Source organism: Protopterus annectens, chromosome 10.part0, assembly GCF_019279795.1.
Source record: "Protopterus annectens isolate FY-2018-M chromosome 10.part0, PAN1.0, whole genome shotgun sequence".
Classification (NCBI taxonomy): Eukaryota; Metazoa; Chordata; order Ceratodontiformes; family Protopteridae; genus Protopterus; species Protopterus annectens.
The window spans coordinates 983,605,513-983,632,367 of record NC_056744.1 but is presented as its reverse complement, the minus strand read 5'-3'; the positions used below and the strand labels follow the sequence as shown (position 1 = coordinate 983,632,367).

At 42.6% G+C, this 26,855-nt stretch overlaps 1 protein-coding gene across 1 annotated transcript in view; it reads right to left on the bottom strand.

The window, feature by feature from the left end:
- SLC30A7 (solute carrier family 30 member 7) overlaps positions 1 to 26,855 on the bottom strand; it is a 1,382,816-nt gene that overhangs the window by 1,010,966 nt on the left and 344,995 nt on the right. Inside the window, exon 4 of the mRNA XM_044085748.1 lies at positions 16,292 to 16,379. Within this exon, the coding sequence (XP_043941683.1) occupies positions 16,292 to 16,379 (88 nt within the window). The remainder of the gene's footprint in view (positions 1 to 16,291; positions 16,380 to 26,855) is intronic.

The window sequence follows — 26,855 nt, the reverse complement described above, 5'->3', positions numbered from 1 at the left end:
ACATTGGAGTTCCTCTGAATATGTGTTGCCGTGATAAAGTGGTTGGAAGGAATCACACATTGCCAAACTCTGAAGGCTTCTCGATAAAGTGGGTAGGATTTGGTTCCTCCTTGTTTGTTGAAGTACCAGACTACCGACATGTTGTCCATCTGAACTGTCACTGTTCCTAGGAGATGGGCATCTTGAAATGCTTGCAATGCTAAGAGCACCGCCCTCATCTCTAGAACACTGATGTGCAAATTACCCTCCAGTAGGGACCAAGTGCCTTGGACTGTCCTTTCCAGACAAAGCCCCCCCCCCCAACCTATCTGGGAAGCATCTATGGTCATTATGGCTTGGGGCTGTGGAAGGATGAAAGGACGACCCAAAAGGATCTCATTGGAATGAATCCACCATTACAGGTCTTGTATGCAGCGACTGGTGATCAAGATATGATGCACCATTGGCTGATTCATTAATGACCACTGGGAGGCCAGAAGCCATTGGAGAATTTACATGTGATATCTGGCCAAGGGAATCCATGGCTGGGGTGCCTTCTGTGCGGAGTCTGCATGTCCTCCCTGTGGTCGCATGGGTTTCCTTTTGGTGGTCCAGTTTCCTTCCACATCCCAAAGACATGCTGTAGGTGGATTGGACACTCTAAATTGGCCCTAGGTGTGAGTGCATGCATGTGTATGCCTTCTGTGGACAGTTGGGTGCCGGGCTGGCAACTTGGCACCATAAAACTCCACTGCCAATCATGAGCGGACAGGTGATCTGCTGTGGTGACCCCTAACTGGGAAAAAGCCAAAAGAAGAAGAAGAAGAAGATCTGTCCAAGGGAACTAGAGCAACTGAGGCTGCCATCAAGCCTAGCACCTGTAGGATGAGTCTGGCTGGAATATTCCTCTTCTGAATAATATGGCTTACTTGTGATCTGATCTTCTGGAGCCTTTCTACTGGGAGCGAAAGAATTCTTGTAACTGTATTTAACAGAGCGCTGATAAATTCCAGGTGTTGTGTAGGTTGCAGATTTGACTTTTCGTAATTTATTGAAATGCCAAAAGAAGTGCAAAGGTGCAGGGTGTAATCTCTTGGCCATTCTAGTTGAAGCCTGGTGGTAGCGGTAAGGAGCCAGTCGTCAAGATAAGGAAAAATTTGAAATTCTCGCAGTCTGAGATGAGCTGCTACCACTGCCATGCATTTGGTAAACACCCCGGGGGCTGTGGTGAGACCAAAGGGCAGGGCTCTGAATTGGAAATGACTAGCTCCCAGATAGAAGGGCAAGAATCTCCAGGACCGTTTGTCCATTTTTATATGGTAATACGTATCCTAAAGATCAATATAGCACATCTAATCATCTTTTTCCAAAAACGAAAGTATTGACTGTACCAAGACCATCCAGAATTTGGTTTGCTGAACAGTCTTGTTGAAGTGGCTGAGATCAAAAACGGGTCTCCAGTCCCCTGTCTTTTTGAGCGCTAAAAAGAATCTTGAGTAAAAACCAGATCCTCTTTGGTCTAGTGGGACTTTTTGGATGACTTTTTTGAGCAGTTTTTGAATTTCTATGACTGCTGCTTCCCAGTGACTGGGTGGAATGTCCAGAAGTCTTTTTTGTGTTTTTGGAATTGAGGAAAGAGGAATAATGTAACCTCTGGAAAGGATTCCCTGTACCCATTTGTCCGATGTTATCTGTAGCCAGGCAGATTGGTGGAGGGATAATCATCTCCTAACTGCCTCCACAGGAAGGCAATTGGGCCTCCATTCAGGAATTCTGGTAGGAGTTACCAGAGAAACAATCTCTGGACCCATGGATCTGCAGGCCAGCTCTGCCTCTAGGACGGCATCTTCCATTGTTACTTCCCCCTCTGCCCCGGGGAATGTCCTTGCCATGTGAGTCCTGGATAGGCCCTTGGGACTTTCTGAACCATAGCCTCCCACTTCTCTGGTTCCTGGAGTAGGGACATTGAGGAGTGGATAAGTGTACACCCATGGCAGAAAGAGTCTTCCTATCTTTCTGAAATCTGGCCAGTGTGTCTTTTACTTACTGAGGCAGTAGCTGTCATGTCTGAAGTAGTGGTAGGTGCCGAGTCAGTCATGCTTATTGGTGCCGAGGAGACTGACACTGTAGGCTGTTTAGATAACTTTTCCAAGTGGTTCTGAGGAACTGCTTGGAACCGAAAGGGAGCGTTTCTTCAGTTTAGAAGAGGAGGAAGAAGAGGATGAGCTGGCTTCAGTCTTAGACCCAGATATTGCCTCTTCAAAGCCCCCTTTTAATAAACCCTTCAAGATTAGCTTGTTTCTTCACTCAGTTAAAGTCCTGGTAGAGAAACCATGACAGATGGAGTAGTTTTCCTGGAGGTGTATAACGCCTAGGCAATACACACACACCAGACATGCCCATCTGAATTGGGCATTTTCTTGTTGCACATCTGGCACCTGTTAAAGCCAGAAGTGCCCTTTGAAAGCTTGTCGTGCACATTAGATTTAGCAGCCATGCCGAAAAAGAAGACTTAATGCTGATAAAGGCAAGTGCACGTGCATATATATATACACACACACACACACACACACACACACACACACACACACACACACTCACAACAGGGGACAGCAAGGGTTTTTTTTTTGTAGATAGAAGAGAGAGAGAAGGGGTACCAACTATAGTAGCCAAAAAATACCTAAACAGGTAAAAAAGAGAGTACCAACAATGGTGCATAGAAATATCTACCAAACAGTAGAAGAAAAGGGGAAAAGATCACACACACCCGCACAGAAAGAATGTGAGAGGAGTGGGTAGAAAGATTAAAGTATCTAGGAAGATAAATACAGATATAAAAGAAGGGATTTAGAGAAAATCAGAGAAAAAATTGACTTTGAATAACTGCCAAAGCTTGAGAGAGGTTGGACATGTCTGACAGATGAATGGCAAATGAGATCGGAGTTAACTTACAGAACAGCATTATAGGTAGAGCCTATCTCAAGAGTTTGGAAGATGCAAGCTAAGTAAACGGCCGAGTCAATTCCGAGGCTCGGAACTGAGCCCACAGTCAAGGATTACGTGAAGACTGACAACATCAAATCTAATGTTTTGGCATTAGGAGGTAAGCGAGTTTGTGCGAGTATAGGCTGATTAAGGTAGGGTTACGCAAGGGCATTGTCATAATGTAGCTGATGTGTCTAAGCCATCTAGATTAGTGGCAGTATTATGGAAAGCCCCCTTGCTTCACCTTACTAATACCTGCTAGCCCTAGTGTTGTCCATGCCCCTGCCTCTCACCCTAACCCTGTACTTACCTTTCAAAAACCCTTTCCAAAACACTGCCACTATTCATCAAATTTGATCTGAATATGTGTTGGGGTTTTGGTGTTTAGTTTAGAAGTTTTTTGAGTTTTTCGATGTGCTTAATTCTGGAATGTTGGCATCAACTTCAGTTTCAATGAATTTGAATTCCAACAATTCAGCATACACTACACAGGCAGAAAGACCAAGATATAGTTATGTAAATGTGTGTGTGTGTGTGTGTGTGTGTGTGTGTGTGTGTGTGTGTGTGTGTGTGTGTGTGTGAGTGTGTGAGTGTGTGTGTGTGTGTGTGTTTAACCATGTTATTTTATTTATTTATTTATTTATTTATTGCCGTTGGTTTACCAGGATAGTCCATTGGGCCATAAAGAACCCGTTTTCAATGGAGTCCTGGGGAGAAAAGCTCCATAACAGAAGGTATTTTCAACATTTAACAGTAACAATATTAGTACAGAGAGTTATTAATATTGTGTAAACAAACAAATGTAGAACTCATCAATTTAGAATAGCAGTCATAACAGTTAAAACAATAGGAAGAACTGTACTAGTAATTAAATAAATGTAACATAATACTGATTAGAGAATAAATATCATAGCTATAGAAGTAGAATATGGTATTGAGAGTGAATTAAGTAGAGTTAGTTATGTGGGGTGGGAACAAGAGCATTCCCACTGAGAAGCTAGATGAAGGTGAAGAGACTTTTGAAGGCAGAGTGGTTAGAGGTGGTGCGGATGAGTGGAGGTAGCGAGTTCCAGAGGCGGCGAGGCTGAAGGAAAGAAGGTTTTGCCTGGGGATGAGTCGGTTTGTGTACTTGAGTAGATTTTGATTATTTGACCTTAGAACTCTGTTAGGTAGGTGCATTTTAAAGGCAGAAGAAAGAGAGGGACAGAGGGAAGGGTTGAGAATAAGCTTATGGGCTAGAGTTAGTTGAGTATAAGTTAGTTGATTGGGAAGTTCTAGCCATTTTAGCTTATGGAGGGAGATGCAGTGGTGGGTGGAGGACTTTTGGCTGGTGGCGAATTTAGCAATTTTGTTGTAACAGGAGGTAAATTGTTTTTTTAAACAGGACTGAAGATTAGTTAGTAGTGGGGCACCATATAGAAGGGATGGTATTAGGAAGGAGGTAGAAAGAGTGATTTTAGTGGCAGATGTGAGGTAGGTGTTCTGTCTATAAAGCATGCCAAGTTTCTGGTGTGTTTTTTTGATGTTAATTTGCAGGTGGGAGTTAAATTTCAGTTGGTTATCGATTTGGACCCCAAGAAGCTTGGTTTCTGACACTATTTCAAGAGGTGAGTTGTGTCAAGTAGTAATTGAGAAGGTACCCATGTCGGGAGGGATGACTTTAGAAGGAGTAAATAACATTAGTTTGGTTTTGGAAGCATTGAGAGCTAGATGATTACATAGCATCCATTGTTCTGTGGAAGAGAAGGCATCTTGAGTAAGTTTTTGTAGGGTAGTAATAGAAGAGGCAGAACAGATGATAGTTGAGTCATCTGCATATTGGATGATGCTAGAGAAAGGGATAGATTTGTGGAAGTCATTTATAAAGATGTTGAAGAGAAGAGGACCCAGTATGGAGCCTTGGGAACTCCTGTAGGGTACCAAGGAAAGAGGAGGTAGCTTTTTCCATTTTACAGCTTGGCTTCTGTTAGATAGGTAGCTAGAGAACCAGTTCAAAGAGGAGGAAGATAGGTGAAGTTTGGAGAGTTTGTTTAAGAGCAGGCTATGTGAGATAGTATCGAAGGCTTTGGAGAGGTCAAGAAGTAAGGTGGAAACAATTTTTCCAGAGTCACGGGCTTTATTTACAACCTCAAGGAAGGAGAGGAGGGCTGTCATGGTGCTATGATTAGGTCTAAAACCGTGCTGTGTGGGAGTTATAAGATGGTTGTCTAGGAGGTGAGGAAGGAGCTGAAGTTGGACACATTTTTCTAAGAGTTTAGAAATGGGGGACAGGATGGCTATGGGACAGAAATTAGTAATGTTATTATTGTTACCACCTTTATGTAGAGGTATAATAAAGGCTTGTTTCCAGATTTGGGGAACTGTGTATTCTTGTAGAGAGCAGTTAATTAAAATGCTAATGGGGTAGGCAAGGGTTTCAGCGGCTATACTGAGAAAGTAAGAAGGGATATTATCAGGAGCATTGGTACATGGTTTCAATTTCTGAAGAAGTTTCTTAATAGTAGATGTTGGTATTGGATTTAATGAGAAGAGGGGCAGTCAGGAGGGGAGTTTTGGGGAGGTGGAGATGGGGATAGAGTAGGTGTAGAAGAGGGGGTAGAGGAGTTAGTGGGTGAGGAGTAGGGTATAGAAATAGAAATAGTGGGGGTGGGTAAGGGGGTATTAGATAGTAAAAAGGTGTTAGAGAATGAGGAGGTTAATTTAGAAATTGAATCAATAAAGAAGGAATTGAATTGGGTGGCTAAGTCATGATCTGGAGCATTTGGGTCTGGGGTGGGAGTATCCGGTTTGCTGGGGTGGAGGAGAGTAGAGATCCCTTTCCAGAATTTCTGTGGGTTGTTTTTATTTTGGTTTTGGAGTGTAGAGAAGTAGTTTTGACAATCAGAAGTAATGAGTTTCTTTACTTTGTTTTGGAGCATTTTATATTCGTTAAGGAGTGGTGCTGTCTTGTGTTTTTGGTAGCGTCCCCAGACTTTGTCTCTATGTCTCATGATAGCAAGAGTAGTTTTGGAGAGCCATGGGGCTGATTTAGTTTTTATTCTTTTAGTCCGTAAAGGAGCTTGGGAGTCGAGTACTTTTAAGAAAGTTGAGTTAAAGTATGAGACTGCATCGTCAAGGGATAGTGTTTTTAGACAGTTCCAATTAATTGCTTGCAGTGAGCTTGAAAAGATTACTGGGTCGAAGTTTTTGTGATCACGGATTGTAATGTGGTTGTGAGTATGCTGAAGGATAGTGGGAAGCCGGTGGGTAAGTGGTCACCAAGTGGGTCGAGAAGAGTGCCAGTGTTGGTGAAGTAGTGAGGGTTGGAGACTAGAATCCAATCCAATATACTCCCATTGGAGGGGTTTTTAGCAGGGTGGGTCACCAAAGTGATCAGTTGTGAGAAATTGTAGAGGTTGATGTTAGTGGGGTTTGTAGGAGAATGTATAAGGGCCCAGTTAATATTAACATCTCCTAGATTATGGTTTCATTTTTAATGTTACTAGATAGCCAGGAGAGGATGAGTTCAAGTGTGGAAATATTGTCCCCTGGTGGGATGTAAAGGGAAGCTATACATATATGTTTGTGATTGTTGATTTGCAGCATTGTAAGGAGAAGTTCGGCATTGTTAAAGTGTGGAGTAGGTTTGTTATATGGAGTAACTACTAGGGAGGAAGTGTATAGAAGGGCTACTCCTCCGCCTTTTTCAGAGCACGATTTGGTCACTGGTCAAACAACAAAAATGCTAAATCACAAAACACTGAACCATTTACTTAACTGCACAAACAACTGAAAATAATATAAAACAGCAAACCACTGCTTTTTGCAGGGGGCAAGTTCCCCTGTACTACCCACAAGAAGGGTGACACCCCTCACATCCCCAGCTAATTATATATAGCAACTCTAGAATTCCACAACAGTGGGGAACAGGGAAAACCTTCCACTCAATGGGGGACTAATACATGGACTTTTAAAGACAGGCAGCAACAGCAGTGCTTTTCAAACAATTTACTAACAAAACATGGCATGCTACATTATAATCTGTTTCAACTCCGGTGATATACGACTTCCTTTCAGGGTGAATGATGCAACATGTCACTCGTCCAGTCAAGATCAAAAAGACAAGTCTTTGTGGGTTCTGTTCAAGCAGCTTTATTATGTATAAATACATCAGGATTGAGGCTTAATAACTTTAACTTAGATAAACTTATAAGCAAACTAGGTATTACACTCATACATGCTCACTCTCTGGCTGCACTCTCAAAATGGCACTGAAGCTAGCACGTTCTTGCTATGTATATGTACATTCAGTCCTTGAAACGCTTGTTAAAGATACAGCACAAACACACTATTCTACACCACCCCTTTGAGAAATAAGTCATGCCACGTTGACATCATCAGCTGACATGCAATCAATACAAATAATTCTTTGTCATGCAATTAAACAGAACTAGATAGATATATACAATCAAGTCCAGGTTGCTGTGTGTTTCACGCTACGTCTGGAAATACGATCAAATCATGTGACATACAAATTAGAAAGAGGTCTAGCAAATGGGACGGTCCATGCTGAATGTTCAACGTTAGGGACATCAGGAACATCATCAGGAATGGAAGAAGAAGTTAAGACACATTCTGCAACAGGAACACTGTCTGGAACGCCGGACCAAGACTTTGGAATTCGGCCGACCGAGGGACCGCCTGACGGCAGAGAACCCATATGTGATTACTGCAGCTGTATGCACGATGAACATCAGGAACATTGTCTGGATTGCTCTGAGAGCTAGAGTCTGTATCACAGGAACAATGCTGCAATACCAATTCTGGTACAGGAAGAAGATGTCTGCAGTTAATCCTGTACTCTACACCCTCAGCTTCTATGAAGTAGGATCTCAACTAGACACATATACCTGTTACTTGACCAAGCAGGTCGAAACCTTTCACTGTTTGTATCCTCACGGTCTCGCCTTTCAACAGATGAAGAAATCTGCTCAACTTATCACAGCTGGACTTCTGGATAGAATGCTTTTTGAATAATTGGGGTCTGTTAAGTTGTTCTTAGCTTTAGGCCTCAACAAACTGGTTTTCTGCTTTACCTAGATAGAAGTCTCTAAGCAGGCGAGCCAAGTATATAGTCATGGGGTACGTTTCTGAGATTAAGTAAATTCAAAAAGACATCGGTATTGTCACGCTTTGACCTCTCAAGTAATTGCTTTGCACTCTGTAATGCACATTCAGCTACTCCATTTGACTGTGGATATTATGGACTACTAGTAACATGTACAAAGTCCCATTCTCTTGCAAACTTCTGAAACAACTGACTAGTAAATTGAGTATCATTGTCAGAAATAACAATGTGGACTACCATGGACTGAGAAATGACATTTCAACTTAGTGATAACAGCAGTGGACATTAGATTAGGTAAAAAATTAATCTCAAACCAGTTCAAATAAGAGTCTACCAACACTAACAAATGCTGATTGCCCCGCTCGAATATATCAGTGGCTACTGTTGGCCAAGGTAGTTCAGGAACTTGATTTAGTTGAAGTGGCTCTTTTTGGAAATGCGGTTTAGTACTATTGCATACTGAACAAGAAGAAAGTATTTTGTCAATGTCTTTTACTAAAGAAGGCCAAAATACTAGTTCTCTTGTCCTTCTTTTGGTAGATTCGTAACCTGGATGACCAAGATGCAAAATCTAAATATATTCGTGTTGTAAGGAAGCAGGAACAACAATTTTAGAACCTCTGAAAATAATACCATCTTCCATCAACATCTCATCTCTGCAAGGAAAATAAGTTTGCACTTCAAGTGGTACACTAGATTGCTTTGACGGCCATCCAATATTAATGTAGTGGTTGAGCTTTTGCAAAACTGGATCAGTCTTTGTATGATCTCTCAGCTCATCAAGTCTCGTGGTAGAAAACCTACACACTTCCATGACGTCAAAGTCAAAATTCTCTGCATGAAGCTGTTCCACTGTATTTCTGGGCAATCTGGATAAGGTATCAACCAGATAAAGAAGTATGCCTTTTGTATAGACCATTTTGAAGTTGTACTTTTGCAATATGAGCAACATTCTATGTAATCTTGTAGGAGACGAATGCATAGGTTTCTTTAAAATAGTAACTAGAGGCTGGTGATCAGTTTCAATCTGAATAGCTTGATCATAGATACAGTCATGAAACTTTGGACATGCAAATACTATTGACAAAAGATCTTTCTCAATTTGAGCATACTGCATTTCAGTTTGGGTAGGAGTTCTAGATGCATAGGCTACTGGTCTGCCCTCTTAAAAAAATAACTGTGCCAAGATCAAATTTTGAAGCATCACAGGAAAGAGTGACTGGTTTATTGACATCATAGCATCTTAATGTAGGTGGGGTGGCAATTCTCTGCTTAAGGTCTCCAAATGTTTTCTGGTGCTGTTCCAACCAAGAACATATAACATTTTTGCAGGCCAGCTCCCTCAAAGGTGCTGTCAACTTACTGAAGTCTGGCATAAACTTGCCTAAATAGCTGACCATGCCAAGAAAATGATGTACAGATTAAACATTATCTGGTGCTGGCATCTCAAGAATGGCTGCTTGCTTGGACGGATCTGGTGACAAGTCAGTGCTAGTAAATAAATGACCTACATATGTAACTTCTGGTAGTCTGAATTTGCACTTTAGAGACTAAGCTTTAAGTTCACTTCACGTGCTCTTCTTTCTTAAAGTTTTTGTCTGCCTCCAACCAGTAAATCATCTACTATTATGGCACAAGGATAACCTGAAAAGATTGGCTCCATTGCACACTGGAAGGCTTCACTTGCAGAATTTATTCCAAATGGCATCTTAAGGAATCTATACCTGCCAAATGGGGTACTGAAAGTACTGAGGATTTGTGATCAAGCATCACTTGCCAAAATCAACTTTTTGCATCCAAGACAAAAGGAACAGTGGCATTTGGTATTAGGGCTGCAACTTCCTCAACTGTACGCATTGGATGATGCAGTCTCTTTAATGTCTTGTTCAAATCTCTTGGGTCAATCAATACATATTCTGACTTCGTCTGAGCCTTTCTTGTGGGCTGCTACCACGGATGACACCCATTCAGTTGATTCTGTGTCACTGGACAAATTACACCTTGCTGCACCATTTTATCCAACTGAGCTTTAACGTTATCCTGCATAGATATCTATTGGAACTTTTCTTGCTGGTCTGACCACTGGACTGACCTCTGGGTCTAACTTCATAGAATACACAACTGGAAGTTTGCCCAACATGTCATTGAAAACATCAGCATTCTCTGAGAAAATGGCTTCAGAAAAATTAGAACTAGGACATGTGCTTATATGATGAACTTCTTTGGTAAAAGAAAGCAGATTCTTTCTCAAACTGTCTCTGATACCAAATAACAACTGCACAGGTTTTCGGACTACAGAGAATAACAAGCTGTAACAGTTCCTAGCCAAATAATATTAAAGCACTACTGAGTCTTCGGTCTGAATTTCTTTACCTCCATAAGCAACAAGTTTCGCACAACTAGCCACAATGAGTTGTTCACCAACTCTCACTTTAGTAACTGTGTCTGCTGACATAACACTACACCTTGAACCACTACCTACTTTGCGCTTGGTGGATTTACCATTGATCTGGACAGTAGAAAACACTTTGTTCTTTGCCAACAAAGTCACTGCATCAACCTTTTTACCAATTACTGATAAACTATCTACATAGAAAACAGAATTGCAGCTCTCTATATGATCAACTTGCTTTTTTGAGTGACCCTTCTTTATAACTGTGCGAGGTTTACTTGATTTGCAAAACTTGAAAATGGTTCCATTTTTAACACTTGTGGCATTGCTGACCAAATGCTACGCGTTTGTCTCTTTTAGACTAATGACTGGCACCACAAAAGCGACAGTTAACAATAAAGCTGGATTTGGGTGCTGCTGACTCTCTCTTAAATTGCATGGAGCATGTCTACTTTCTTAGAACTTTCTGGAAAACTATGTGGTTTCCCCAGAAAAACTGCAGGGGCTGTAGCTACCACGTGCTTAGACCTGCTTCTGCTAACCACATGTTGCATGCTGTCTACATTTGCTCTGGGGCCTGCTGAAACCATGCTCTTATCACTTGTAAGCATACTTGTGTGTCTTTCTGTAACGTCAAGGATTTGACAAATCACAATAGCTTTACTCAACATTAAATCACTGTCACATAGCAAAATCTTTCTCTCAGCAGCACTACTAATACCACACACAAGCCCTTTATCAACTCATCTTTTAAGTCACCAAACCGACACAATTTAGCTTTGTTCCTCAGGTCAGTTATATAAGCTGCAAATGTTTTCCCTAGTTTCTGATCTGCTGTGTAAGACAAATGCCTCTCTAATGTAATATTTGTCTGGGGATTATACATTTCTCTGAATTTGCACTTCAAACACTTGGTCTTCCCTTAATTCAGCTTGTACAACAATATGACGATTTTTACCTTCTCCCTCATATACTGTTGGTGCATACACAAATGAATGCTCTCTTTCAATGGTCTCTGACCCAACTAGATTTAGCAAAATGAATGCCCTGGTGCATGCATCTTTGTCAGAATAAGCTGCTTGTATAAAAATATCATACTCTTGCTCAAACATTCTCCAGTTCTCTACAATATTCTGATCAAATACAAATGGTGAGGGTTTTTAAAATCTGTCTGCCATATTAACACATACCAGAGAAGGTTTTTCAAGCAACTACGAACACACACACACACATATACATATGCCAGAAATTCATGCCAATATTTGTAACTTTGCTGAATAGCACAACAAGCCTCTGAATAAAGTACAGTTGTGTACACTTACCATAAATGTAGATGCTCAAGTCTATTCACTGTTGCAGTCATTACATTTGGGCTATCTGCCTGCAGGCAGCCCTCAGCTGGCCTGAATATCAAAGTCTTGGATTCCTGCATTGGATGCTGTCTCTTCTTCCATGACGTCAGGTCGTCAGGGGTATAAAACATGCAGCCGACGCCATTACATCAGTTTTTCTTGCCCCAGATGTCATGTGCCCCCATAATGGGAAGTAATTATATGTTAGGTTACACCTCCAACAAAAAGCAAATACACCAGAAAGCTTAAATACACCAAACAAGAAGGAAGGTAGAGCCAAGAGAAGTCAAGAGGCTGGAGGGAGGGTAACCAGGACTGCAACAGTGAATACACTCGAACATCTACATTTATGGTAAGCGTACACAACTGTACTATGTTCTTCATGTTTCATTGTTGCAGTCATTACATTTGGGTTGATTCCCAAAGCTAAGGAAGGGAGGAGGAATTTAGAGAGCATTAGGACCAGCTATTAAGCCCTGCAAGATTGCAGTGGTAAATCCAGCTCTGGATTTAGAAAAAATAGGCATATGGTAATGCTTAGTGAAGGTATGTACAGAGCTCCAGGTAGCAGCTTCTAGGATGTCCCTGGTAGGGACTCCTCTGAGGATGGCTGTAGACATAGATGAAGCCCTGGTGGAATGTGATCTTATCCCCTGTGGGGTAGTTTTTCCATGATGTTTATAGCAGAAATGAATGCAATGGGCTATCCATTTAGAAATGGTAATGAGAAGAAACAGAAATTTCAGAATCCTGCTCAGAAGAATCAGAAGGAAAATCAGTTATAGGTCTCAGAGGGGGAAGGCTGGCATCCCCTAATTAAAGTAATAAGGTCTTCAGCCATTCTAAGCATTTGTTTTTTAGGCAAATGGGCCTGACCATGCAGTTTGGACGTCGGTTTTCTAGGTGTGGGTCGAGTTTTAGGCCTTGATGAAGAAGATGGCATTGGTTTAAAATCCAAATCTGTAGGCCTGGATACACCCTCAGAAGCCGGTGCCTGCACAGCGGCTCCAGACCCATCCAAGGTAGAGACATCCGCAGGTTTCAAAGTCGAAGCATCATCTCGTGGCATAATAAACTCCGAATGGGTCTCAGTAGATGCCTGCGAATCTGAAGTAGCAGGTATCAGGGACTGCAGAAGTGCCTCACTGAGTACCGGCGAACTGGCAACTAGCTTAACGGAAGCATCGTCAGCAGTTTTGGACCTATGCGGTCTGTCTCTGTCTTTATCCTTATGTTTTTTCGGAATATCAGTAGTCGGATGGCTTACCGAAGCCATTTCTGGATAGTTAAACTGAGTACCAAAATAATTTGTTGCGAAAATAGGACGATGACGAATAGTTCGGGGGTTGAATAAGGCACAAAACTGACAGCGGCGGACGTCATGGTCTGGGCCTAAGCAAGGAATGCAGTACAAATGAAAATCTTTATGAGGTATTTGCATTCCACAGATATGACACTTGTTAACTTTTACTGACATCGGTTAAGAACAAGAAAAAGGATCCCCAACGGGGTACTCAGCTTTTTTCAAAGACTTCGATTCTGAAACGCGAAAATGAAAATTTCAGGAGTCGGCCGACCGGCACTTGCAAACTGTTTCTGCTTCGGGCACCGCAGCAAGAAAGAATGACGTAATGGCGTTGGCTGCATGTTTTATACTCCTGGCGACCTGACATCTTGGAAGAACAGACAGCATCCAACGCAGGAATCCAAGACTTTGATATTCAGGCCGGCTGAGGGCTACCTGCAGGCAGATAACCCAAATGTAATGACTGCAACAGTGAAACATGAAGAATATCTGAACTTTGCAAAATAAGTCTCTCGGGCACTGTGTTAATCTTGAAATTACTGCACTGTAAGAAATCACCTCTTATCAGTATAAGAAATACTTCAAAGTAACTGCACTGTGCAAATAAACTGGACAGAAGAGGCTCAGAGTAAAAAACATTTCAAAGTAACTGTAATTTGCGAATAAACAGTACACAGCACCTGAAACTTCTCCAAAATGGCAGTACTTTGCTAGACAACTCTTTACAGTGCACAAAACACTCTGTAATGGCAGCACTTTATGAACAGACATACCCAGCACAAGAAACTTTTCGAAATGGCTGTATTTTGACTGTTCTTCACAAAATAGTTGCCCTTTGTACACAATCTCTTTGGAATACATGTGCAGTAATAAGCACACACTGTAAGCACTTTACATACTTTGAGATACTTTGAATAGCTCTAGTCATGCTCTGAATACAATGCAAAATAGTAGTTATGTCAAAACACAGTACTTTGCCAAAAACATTCAGTCGCCTTGCTTTATTTATGCTTAATGTGTCCTTTTTGCCCTTATTGTATTCACTTTGCTCATTTAATCCCTTTTCATGCCCATTGCACTTTTCTTGTGCTCGTTTTACTCTAAACATGCCCATTTTGCTTTAAACATGCTCTTTTGCAATTCCAAGGTAATTCCAAACCCGTTATGTGCTTTCCTGATAATCATTTTATCGAATATCTTAATTTAAAACATTTTGTTTAATTAATAAACCTTTTGTGCCTCTCGTTTTTTTAATAATGCAGTCTGTGCCTTTGTAATGCTCTGTTTTATCTTTTTTACAAAATAAACCGTTCATGCAAATTTTCATTACCTTTGGTTCATTTCTGGCCCTTTTTTGTGCTCATTTCTCTTAGTTTACCTTCAATGTTAACTCTGTACCTCATAGCTCTGAATAGCAGTCTCTAGAATCCCGGTTCTGATATTATGTCACTCGTCCAGTCAGGATCAAACAGACGAGTTTTTGTGGGTTCTTTTCAAGCAGCTTTATTATGTACAAACACATGAGACTTGAGGCTAAATAACTTTAACTTAGATAAATTTATAAACAAACTAGCTATTACACTCATAAATTCTCACTCTCTGGCTGCAGTCTCAAAATGGCACTGAAGCTAACATGTGCTTGCTATTTATATGCACGTTCAGTCCTTGAAACACTTCTTAAAAATGCAGCACACATACTCTATCTACACAACACATATCTATAAAATGTCCGTGTCGATCTGTCATTGCATTAGAAGTAACAATCACATACATGTCCCAGGAAAAGGCAGCTTGTTCTGTCAGAGAAGGATCCCATAACCAAAACAAATTCAAAAATATACTGCATAGCAGTCCCTGCAGAAAAAAAGAACATCTATAGCTGCATTTTGCAACGGTGTATAAGGACCATTTCCTGAAAGCTTTGTCATGAAGAATAAGGTGCTAGAGAGAGTCATATTCAGTCATTTCATAAGCAGTTTGGCATGCTGTGTTTTAAACCATTTTGAATGGGGTGGATATACTTCTTTTGCACAGGGATAAGAATGCAGCACATATCTAAAATACATTTTATACTGTCCCACTATAAGTAGGTAGATAGTACATGAACTTTGTCTACTGGTGTGAGCTATCAATCACAGCAGCAAACAGCTCAAATTACCTTTGTCACTTTGACAGATACGAAGGGAAGGTGTTTAGGGGAGGGCATTTAAGGACTACAACTCAAGTACAACAAAAGAAATGAAAACTAGCCTCCTTAGAAAGAAAAAAGTAACGGGCACTGAGCATACTGTTCTGTGTGATTATCCCTTTTTGTCTTTTAAGTAGTCATTGAAAAGCAAGAAATGGTAATTAAACCTGACTGACTAAAAGAAAGCAGGGCATATGTGAAAAGACATGTAAAGTCAATGCACTGACAGGAGCTTAAGGGCTATGATGTAATATTTTAAAGCCAAACACTGCATTGCGTGATACTTAGAGGTAGACTAAAACATGAAGATGCCGGACTCTGTCGGCAGACTCTGGAATTACATTTAAAAATATTTTTAAAAAGTACATATAGTCCAAACGTGGTGTTAAAATGTAGGAAACATCCATACATGATGAAATAAACATGTTTTCTCAGTCTGTGGGTACAATTCGCCTTTAACCAGACAATGTTCCCTGCTCTCAGGTCACCCCTGAAAAGCAACACTTGTGCCCAGTGGACTTACACAGTTAACATATAACAAAACCTTTAGGAAGTACAGCCAATTAGAATACAACTTTCTTTCTTCAAGTGAATTAAGATTCTCCTTACACCATGTCCAATGTAGCTCTAAGTAGGTTGCAAACATTATCTGGACACCGATTATTACTCAGATTAAAAGCAATAGAAGCTGACTTGAATGCTGAGAAGGCTACATACCCATCAAAACTGTGAAGAAAGGGATAATGACACATCATAACTATATCACATCTCACTTTGAAAATTATATCAATTTTGTAATTTTTAATGTGCTTATTTTTAATGTTAAGAATGTCAATAACTATAAAGATCTTTCATTAACAGCAGTAAAATACTGTGAAGGAGCTACTTATACATACATATCACTGCCTAGTGAACAAGAACATATCATCTTGCATTCTAAACAAAATTTAGGACTCAGATTATAGCTAGTTTAATAACATACCTCTATTCCTTCAGAAAAAATAAAAAAGGCTGTGAAGATGAGAAAAAGGCCATTAACGAACCCAGCTAGCACCTCAGCTCGGACATACCTTTGAAATAAAAACAAAACAAAAAAATTATAATTCTGATGCACCTAAAAAAGCTAAACAAATGTTTCTGATCCCTTATTTGAAAAGCTAAACAAATATTTCTGATACTTTTGTTTGCAACTCTTTCTGCTTCCACATATACTTGATCAGATGTAATTACCATTATAAAAACAGCAATGCAGTATCACATTCCTTTAACCTATAGCTCAAATAAGCCAACATTAAAGTCCTCTGGCTGGTCAAATTTGTAAAAGATTGCAAATTAGGCACAATCACAGAATCTCCCACCTGACACTAATGTTCTCCAAGATAGGAGGACAGAGACAAAAAAACTGATGTCAGAACCACTGACTAAAAATAAATGCCAAGAAATGCATAACAGTATCCTTTGGGAAGTCAACCACCCCTTGCAACTGTCATATTGACTACACACTCCCTATGAATCGAAACATTAGTCAGAGATGTAGGAACACAAATAAACAGTGATCTAGCTTTTGACCACCATGTGTCTACGGAAGTGCAGAAATCATTCAATGTGGTGCAACTTATAAACAAAGGTATGGCATCTAAGTACAATGAGGTCACTGCTCGACTATATTCGGCATTCATTAGACATATCATCAAGTAAAATGCCCCACTGGTATGTACCTAACTGGGCACATCCAACAATCAGAACATCCACAAAGGTTCACAGCTAAAAGAATACAGGGCATAAATAACATATCCTATGCAGACTGCCTCAAAGCCCTATCACTGTATTCTGTCTTCTACAGGCTGCTGACTGCAGATCTATGCCTGACATATATCAGCAGACCTCACTCTGATAGACCTCATACATATCCACAAAAGAAAGAACACCAGAATTACCTGCTCTAAAGATGTAAACCTCAGTTGTGCTATAACTAGGACCTGCTGAAGAGACAGCTGTGTATTCTACAGACTACCTCTTTCCTGAACCAGGCTCCCCATGCATGTGATGCAGAGTTCTTCCCTACCCCAATTCAAGTGCAATTTGGACAACTAGATGGGGAACCAGAAATTCATCCCTAGTTTGGCAACTATGTCTTTAATGGACAAAGACAGCCTGTAAAGGATTCAGCTCCCAAGTCTCTGCTTACAATTACCAAGGGCACCAGAACTTGATAGAGATTTGGGATGCATGGCTAGGCTTAAAAAGGCCCCAGTGGTCATTAGCCTACTACACACCTATCAACCTATAAAATCATAAAAAACAAAAGCAGCATTAAAAAAGCTCCTTTTCTAGATAACAATAAGCCCAAGTTTTAAAAGCAACAGCTTTTAAAAAAATAAATAAAAGATAAAGACCATGTGTGACTAACTATTATAGCTGGCGGTAGGCACCTGCAAAACCAGTGGATGCGGGGAACCCCCGATTATCTCCCCGCAAATAAGGGCCCCCATCCAGCAGCCGTGGTTTGCTCTGTCTGTTTCTTCCTCGACTCAGCACCTTGTGGACGTTCACACAGTTCCTTGATGCCACTGTACAATTCCAAACTGTTTTTCCGGGTTTTTTTTTTGATTTGTTCGGAAGCTGCACTTAATCAGGTCTGCCTCAGTGAAGCAAAGGATCTGACTGGCTGCAGCAGCCTGGGAACTAAGTTCTCCTCTTTTTTTTTTTTTTTTTTTTTTTAAAAAAGGAAATGATGAAACAAGGACCTGACTGGTCCTTGCAAAGCACTTCCTTTAAAAATTGCCTTTAAAAAGGCATGTGTGGCTAATAAGGATTACTTATCTTGTTTTTAAACGGAGGAGTTTTCCTTTTAGCATATCAGTAGCAAACCAAGCAGGGTTTGGACCATCGTAAGGACAGACTACCTCAGAAAACAGATCAATGGTGGATTCAAGCCTTTGGAGCAGTGTGGTCGTTGAAGAAAAAGAAGTTATGTACCTACCATAACGTTCCATGTTAGTTATCTCCTCTCACCTTCTTTCTTGCTGGTTGGGTTCGGAGCCAATCTTCGGCTCCGACTCGGCCATCTTCTAAAGCTTGAGAGCTACATACTGGCTCGAGTTCTCCCCATATCCCATGATGCCTGGTGCTAGAAACCCAGATGTCGTTTGGTGAGACTAACATCAGACAAAGTAATGAAGGTATCCTATCCTATCATACCTAAGCCCAACTATAGAGACTACTAGGTAGAATGGGATAGTCAGAGAAGACTCAGCCAGTGTAGCTCCATAGAGAAACTCTTCTCGGTCGAGTAGGATAGGGGGATGGAGGGTGGGACGCAAGAAAGAAGGCGAGAGGAGACAACTAACATGGAACGTTATGGTAGGTACATAACTTCTTTATGTTAAGTTGTCTATCTCGCCTTCATTCTTGCTGGATGGGACAGCATCCCTAGCACCTAATATCCTGGGTGGCTCAGTGGAACAGACTCTTCAGAACAGTGGAACCAAAATCAGCTCTGCTCCTGGAAACCACGTCCAGTCTATAATGGGAGATGAAAGTATGAGGATTTGCCCAACTGGCCACTGCACAGATAGATTCCATGGGCAACCTGGCTTGAAACGCAACAGAAGTAGCTAATGCTCTGGTGGAGTGGCCCTTAGGTTTAACAGGCAATTCTTTCTTCCTCAGCTGATAAATAAGGGTTATGATAGAAGTCAGCCACCTAGATAAAGTTACTTTTGATACTGGTAGGCCTTGTTTGCCCTCTGCATAAGAGAGGAAAAGCTGATCCGATTTTCTGAAGTCCTTGGTCCTATGCAAATAAAAGCACAGTTGCCTGTGAACATCTAATTGATGTAATTTATATTCTGCCCTGTTGGAATGGTTAGGAAAAAATACAGGAAGGTCAATGGACTGGTTCAAATTATTCTCGGAAGAGACCTTAGGAAGGAAGGAAGGGTTAGACCCTAAGAGCAACCCTGTCTTTGTGGAACACTAGGTATGGGGGACGTATACAAAGAGCTTGCAGTTCAGAAACTCTTCTCGCTGAAGTAATTGCTACCAGAAAAAGTGTTTTCCAAGATAATAACTTCAAAGGACAGGAAGCTGCAAGTTCGAAGGGTGGCAAAATTAGAGAGGATAGAATCAAATTCAGATCCCACAGAGGTGGAGGAACCCTAATCGGGGGCCTGAGCAGAGTGGTTCCTTTAAGGAAGGCCTTTCAAAGCTTATGTGACATTATGTTACTTTCTGAAAGGCCAATGTGAAAATTTGAAATTGCAGCTAATTGCACTCTAATTGTAGTGGAAGAGGACCCAGAATGAAAGAGCTCCGCAAGAAATTCCAGGATGTGGTGAACATGGGCTGAAAAGGGGTCTATATTCTTGGCCTCTGCCCAGGAAGAAAAACGTTTCCACTTACTAGCGTAAGTTTCTCTAGTGGTAGACTTGTGCAATGATAAAATGATTTCAAGCACCGATTGGGAGATATCAGGAAGCCTGGCTAGGGTTGGAAGTGGAGCAACCAAGCTGTGAGGTTGAGAGATTGTAGAGAATGATGCAGTCCACCCGATTGATGGATCAGGAGGTCTGGAGCTGGGTCCAAAGTCCAAAGCTGCTCAACAAGATGACGATGAAGGAATGGAAACCATATTTGTCGAGGTCAGTATAGAGCAATGAGGATCATTCTGCAACCCAACACGTTAGTTTTCTGAATCAGCTTGGGAATTAGGGGAAAGGGAGGGAAAGCGTACAGGAGTCCCTGAGGCCAATCGTGGACTAGAGCGTCTCTGGGGGAATGCTCTGGATGTGGTAGGAGAGAGAAGAAGTTGCTGCATTTGCTGTTGAAGGGGGTAGCAAAGAGGTCGCAGCAAGGTTGTCCCCATTTGCGGAAGATTTGGTCTGCTACTGCTTGATTCAGGACCACTCGTGAGGCATGAGAATAGCTCTGCTCAGCCTGTCTGCTATGACGTTGGATTTCCCAGGGATGTGAGTTGCAGTCAGAAACCGTTGGGAACAGATCACCCATTGCCAGAGTCTGAGTGCTTCTCGACATAGGGGGTAGGACCTTGTTCTGCCCTGCTTGTTGATGTACCATACAACTGACATATTGTCCGTTTGAATTGCAATTGTCCCGGTAGGAAGAGAGTCCTGAAGAGCTTGCAACGCTAAAAGCACAGCCCTCATCTCCAAGACGTTTATGTGCAGATGGTACTCTTGAGGTTGCCAGGTACCCTAGACTGTTCTGCCCTGATAATGCCCCCCCCCCCCACCCGATCAGGGAGGCATCCGTGGTCCCTGTAGCAACTGGAGGGGGAAGAACAAATGGTCTGCCCAGGGGAACTAATGAGGAGACCATCCACCATGCAAGGTGTTTTTTGCATGTTTCTGTGATGATAATCATGTGAGACATGGGAAGCTGCTGGAAGGACCATTGGGTAAAAAGAAGCCATTGGAGGATCCTCATGTGAAAACGTGCCAGCGGGATGAGTATGATTGCTGCTGCCATGAGACCCAGGGTTTGAATTATTTTGCATTGTAACAAGACTTGGACATGCTGCTGAATGGCTGACACCCTGTCTGGTGGAAGGCTGGCTGAGCTGTCCCTTGTATTTAAGTTTGCGCCTATAAAGATGATAGACTGACAAGGCGACAAAGCAGATTTTTCGAAATTTATAGTGATACCTAGTCTGGAGCACATCTGGATAGTATAGTCTCTGGCTTGCAGAAGGTGATGCCTGGTGGTAGCAGTGAGGAGCCAGTCATCTAGATACAGAAACACCTGGAATCCTTGCCGTCTCAGGTCAGCGGTAACTACTGCCATACATTTGGTGAACACCCTGGGGGCTGTGGTGAGACCAAAGGGCAGAGCTCTGAACTGATAATGGCTGGCTCCCAGCCGGAAGCGCAGGAATCTTCTGGAGTGCCTGTCCATTTTGATATGGTAGTACACATCCTGAAGATCTATGGAGCACATCCAATTGTCCTGATCCAGGAAGGGCAAAATGGACTGAAGCGTGACCATCCGAAACTTCGTTCTTTGTACAGACCTATTTAGTCTGCTGAGATCCAAAATGGGTCTCCAGTCCCCTGTCTTTTTTGGTACCAAAAAGAACCTTTAGCAAATTCCGGATCCTTGCTGGTCTGCTGGATGGCCCTTTTTCTTAGCAGTTTTGAAACTTCTTGAACTGCTTGATCCCTTAGATTGGGTGGAACATCTGGAAGGGACTTGTCTGACAATAAAGGAGCATGAACGAAGGGAATTCTGTAGCCTCTGGAAATAACGGATTGTACCCATTTGTCTTGTGTTATTTCTTGCCAGGCTCTTGGGTACAGTGATAATCTTCTCCCGACTGCTACCAGAGGTGAGCAGCCGGGCAACCCTTCAGGGATGCTGGAAGGGCTTGTCAGAGAAAGATTCTCTGCTGCCCTGGTTTTGCGGACCCCCTCTGCCACGAGGGCAGCATCTGTTATTGTTCCCTCCTCTGCCTCTGGAGGGAAACTCACCACGTGTGTCCAGCAAGGCTCCTTGGGATTTTCGGAATCACATCTTTCCACTCTTCTGACCCTTAGGATATGGTCCGGAAGGAGCAGAAAAACGGACTCCTACGGCACAGAGAGTCTTGCCTTCCTGCTCACACCTGGTAAGGGTATCTTTCACCTGTGATCCGAAAAGAGAGGAACCATCAAAAGGGGTGTTGGTGAAAGACGCTCTGAAAGGTTCCGCAAAGTTTCATAGCCGCATTCAAGCGTGCCTCCTTAGGGCCACGCCTGTGCCAGCGGCTCTACTCGCACCATCAGCTGCATACGAAATGAGTCTCATGGAGGAGTTTACCACTGAATTGAGAGTCGCCAGCTGGGAGGCTGCCTTAGCCTGGGCCCCCTCAGCTAATAGATCTTGGAGGGTATCTCCAAGCTCTTTCAGGAGATCCCTCTGAAGACTGGTAAAGTGGCACGGGTAATTCAGGGACCGCATGGAAAAGGTCACTGAAGAGAACATCCGCTTCCCATATCTGTCCATCGTCCTGGTCGTCTTGTTAGGGGGATGGACAGATGAAGTTTCAGCCAACTGCTTCTTTGTGGCTGCTGCAACCACCATGGCATCAACGGGGACACCCTTGGTCAAGAACTGTTTGTCCTGCAGGGCAGTAATGAACTTGGCAGGTCTTCTAGGGGTCGGTTCCACTGTGTCTGGAGACGTCCACGCCTTCCATGCCACCACAGACATCAGTGGGTCGAAAGGTGGAGACACCCAGGAGGTGGAAGGTCGGGATCCAAACGCGTCCAGGAATACCGACTCATCCTCGGAAGGGCTTAGGGTAGTCCAGTTTCCCCTCTGCCTAAGCATCTCAAGGATGTCTGAGAAGGAGACATCTTCAGAGGGGGATCATGGGGACCCTTCCGACTCCTCTAAGTCTGTATCCGATTTGACAGACTCGGGGGGAGTCAACATGCTTCCTCTTGCATTTCCTCTTGCGAGGTGGCTCCTCTGAAAGATCAGGGGAGGCCTCAGAAAAGGAGGATACACCCAAAGGGGTGTCCTGGAGTGCTGGATCCCCACGCTTGGGGTCTGGAAGAGGGGCAGAGGCTGATGCAGGCACCCTAGGGGGAGGAGCCAATGGGGTCGATCGTGGGACTGACTCTGGGGCCAGTACACTCATCACCTCGAAGGCGTCCCTACCCAGACGCAGAGAAGGCTCAGGCTCCGAAGAAACCAGAAGCCCTCCCCACACCGAGGGAGACGGCTCAGAGGCAGATGTGGGAGCCAAGCTCACCTGTGCCGAAGCATCGAGAGGGAGAGCGAGGTCGAACAAGGGTCCAATGCCACTCGCCCCCTCGGAGCTGACCAAGGAGTCTCGGCGCCCAGATCTCTCCAAGGTCGGTACTATGAAAGGGATCAGAGCCGACGAGGGAACCGAAGGAAAAGGTATCGGAGGCGACGGTTCCACGACTCGAACCCCAACAAACTCCAGCTCTGAGCTCAAAGGATGAGTTGGAGGAGGAATTTCTATAGCTGTGGACGGAGCCGATGCCTGATGAGGGGACTGGACAACATTTTGGCTAGGGCCTGCGATTTTAGCAGCCTACTGACCACTCTTTCCAAGTCATGGTCCAAAAGTCTTGAGGACTGAGAAGAGTGTGATGAGCGGTGACTACGCTCTCACTGGAGCAGAGGCGATTTTGGAGCAGAACGTATAGCCTCCAAGGAAGGGGACCTTGACCTTTTTTGACTCTCAGATGGCTCCGAAGAACATGTCGGAGCCGACTGGGAGGTAGGAACATTGGTTCCAGCCGGAGCCGAGATGGAAGGTATGACTTCACCCAACGACGGCTCTGAGCTGGGAGCCTAAGGTTTAGGTGGCATGGAAGATTTCACGGGCTGAGCTTTCACCAGTGAATCTTGGGGTTTAAGTAGACCCCTCAAGATCAACTTGTTTTGGCGCTCCTGCAGGACTCTTGGACTGAACGCATGGCAAATCGAACAAGAGTCCTGCAGGTGCACGTTGCCCAGACAGTAAACACAAGAAGTGTGACCATCTGTCAGAGACATCTTCTGACAGCATGAGTCACACTTCTTGAATCCAGACGGCTTAGAATCCTTAGAGATCCTGACAAAAGAAAAATCCAAGGAAAAACACACACACAAAAAGGTTAAGGTAACAAACTACAGTAAAAAACTGACTACCAGAAGCACTACACTACAAAAACTATAACAAAACTAGCTAACTAACTTTAACTTTTTTTTTTTTTTTTAAGAGAAGGGAAGAAAAAAAGGTTATCCTCTAACTTAAACGGACACCTTTTAGATATAAGGTAATCCTCTAACTTAAACGGAAAACCTTAAGAGAGAAGAGAAGGGGGGAGGGGAACTCTCTAAATGACTAAAGGTTTCTGAGGAAAAAACAAGGATACACACACGAACACTTCAAGATTATCACAATCTGTTCTAACGATAACTTCTATGCTAATTTTAACTAGTTTAAGACAGAAAAAGACACAATATAAAGGTTTTATACAACCTGAGCCAGTATAGCAACCTCGCAGCTGAAGCGGCAAACGATATCTGGGTTTCTAGTGCCAGGTATCATGGGATATGGGGAGACGTCGAGCCAGTATGTAGCTCTCGAGCTTTAGAAGATGGCCGAGTCGGAGCCGAAGATCGGCTCCGAGCCCAACCAGCAAGAATGAAGGCGAGATAGACAACTTAACATCATTATTTTCAACTGTCCTAAGTGCAATTTCTAAAAGCTCTGGAAAACTGTTCTTTTAAGGGCAATTTAAAAAGGAATGCAGTGGTCTGGAGGGAAAGCAAGCACAGCAGGTCAGTCTTCAGAAGAATTAGCAGAGGATTGGTAGCAGCCTTCTTAACAGCATAAAAGTTTAGTTTTTGGGTTTAATTTTAACTTTATTTATTTTTTGTGGGTGGGGGTAACCAAGGAAGGTGATTGCATTATTTTGTGCATATTTCTTATGCTAAGAAGACTGGTGGGGGTGAGGGTTTTATCTTGTTCTTGTGCTAAGAGGATGGAGGGGTGAGGGGCTGTGATTGCATCACTTACTTTAGTGTAGAGTTCCTGTGGTAAGAGGATTTGGGGGAGCTCTGGTTTTACCAGTTTATTTCACTTTTGTGTGGCATTCTTGTGCTAAAAATATTATGGGGGGTGAGGGTTCCTATTAGATCAAAGATGCATAATTTCGAATGCGTCTTCGCCAAAGTTAAAATAATGAAAACTGAAAACAGCAATGGGGCATATGAGCGATTTCTTTCCCTGGGAGAGAAATTGCTTGCCCGCCTCTGGTAGTTTGCGGTTTTGTAAACTGTAGTGCTATCTCGGAGTTGGTATATTTAGTTAGGGGGGTGTGGGGGGCAAAGCCCCCACTTTGTTTTGTGTGTAGTGCTATATATATTTTTTCTGGACAAACGATTTCTTTCCCAGGGAAAGAAATCGCTCATATGTACTTTCACTGTTTTCAGTTTTCGTTTTTATGGGTTCAATGAAGACACATTCGAAGTAATGTGTCTACGACGTTGTGATATAGACCCGGTGGGGGGGGGGGGCTGTGGTTGTACCATTTTTTTTTTTTTTTTTTTTTTTACTTTTGTGTAGTAATGCATTGTGCTAAGAGGATTTGGGGGTGAGGGACTGTGGTTGCACCAGTTTTATTTTACATTTGTTTACTGGATAGTCTGACTGGGACAGAACCCATTTTCAGTGGAGGCCAGGGAGAAAAGCTCATCTTAGTACACAAGTGGTAGAAATATGTAGAATATGTATGGTTTATCTGTTTTTATGAGGGATACTATAAGGGAATGTGAGCTGTAATATACATTTAATTTTGATTGCCAGTTGGTTAGGAGGAGAGCGTGCGAGTTTATTGGGGGCATGAGGTACAGTAAGCTCGTTATTTTTATAGCTAGTATCTATGCTGTACACGTAAAGGGTACAGAGAATGGGATAGGGGTGATGAAAAGGAGGGGAGATAAATGATGGGACAGGGAAGAAAAGGATACTGGAGTTTGTTAGACCAGGGATAGGTGGGGGGTCTTGACGTGATGTCTAAATGAAGAGTTTTAGGAGTACGTGGTAAGTGGTAAAGATTGGCTTATTTCAGCCTGGATTGGGACATGAGTTGTTGCATGGCAGATGCGGCACATAAGTATAGAGTCATCAACATATTGGATTGTGGATGCTAGGGAGGTGGCAGTATTGAGGTTTTTAGTAAATCCACTAAAGTGAGGTGGACCAAGGATGGAGCCTTGTGAGACTCCTAATGTGACTGGGAGTAGAGGGGGTAGATCTTGGAGCTATTTTATTGCCTGTTTATGACCTGTTAGGTGGCTTTGGAACTATTTGAGGGCTAGGGGGCTGAGATTAAGGGTAGTGAAAGTAGTTAGTAGTTTGTTGTGAGAGACTGTGTCAAAGGCCTTTAACAAATCTAGAAAGACAGATGATCCTATTTTACCTTCATTTCTAAAGTGATGGTGTTGGTACAACTGAGGAGGGCAGTTTAGCATGAGGTCTGAAGCAGTGTTGGGATTTGGCAAGTAAATTATTGGTCGTGAGATACTGCAGCAGTTGAGAATGAATGCATCATGCTAGGAGTTTAGATAGTGGGAAGATTGTTCTGGGCCTATAATTTGTAAGTTTGTTTTATTTGGTACTTTGTTCCTAACTTGTTGATGGGCTATTTTACTTTGTTCAGAATTTCTGTGCTAAGAGGATTGGGGGGGGGGGGGTTGCAGTTGTACAAGTGTTTTACTTTTGTCCACTATTCTTGTGTTAACATGGTTGAGGCGGGGGGGTGCTGGTTGTGGTTTTACCACTGTTTTATATTTGTCCATAATTTTTCTGCTAACAGACTGAGAAAGGGAGGTTTGTCTGTAATGTCAAGATGAAGTCATTGGGTTGGGGGGTCAGGTAATCTAGGGAGATGACTGCATTACTTTTTTGTGCAGAATTCTTGTGCTAAGCAGATCAGGGGGTGGAGTCAGTTGTGCCCAAGAATTTTCATTCGCTTATTTTTGTTTTGTCTAATTGTGCTGAAAAATTGGTAGGAGGGATA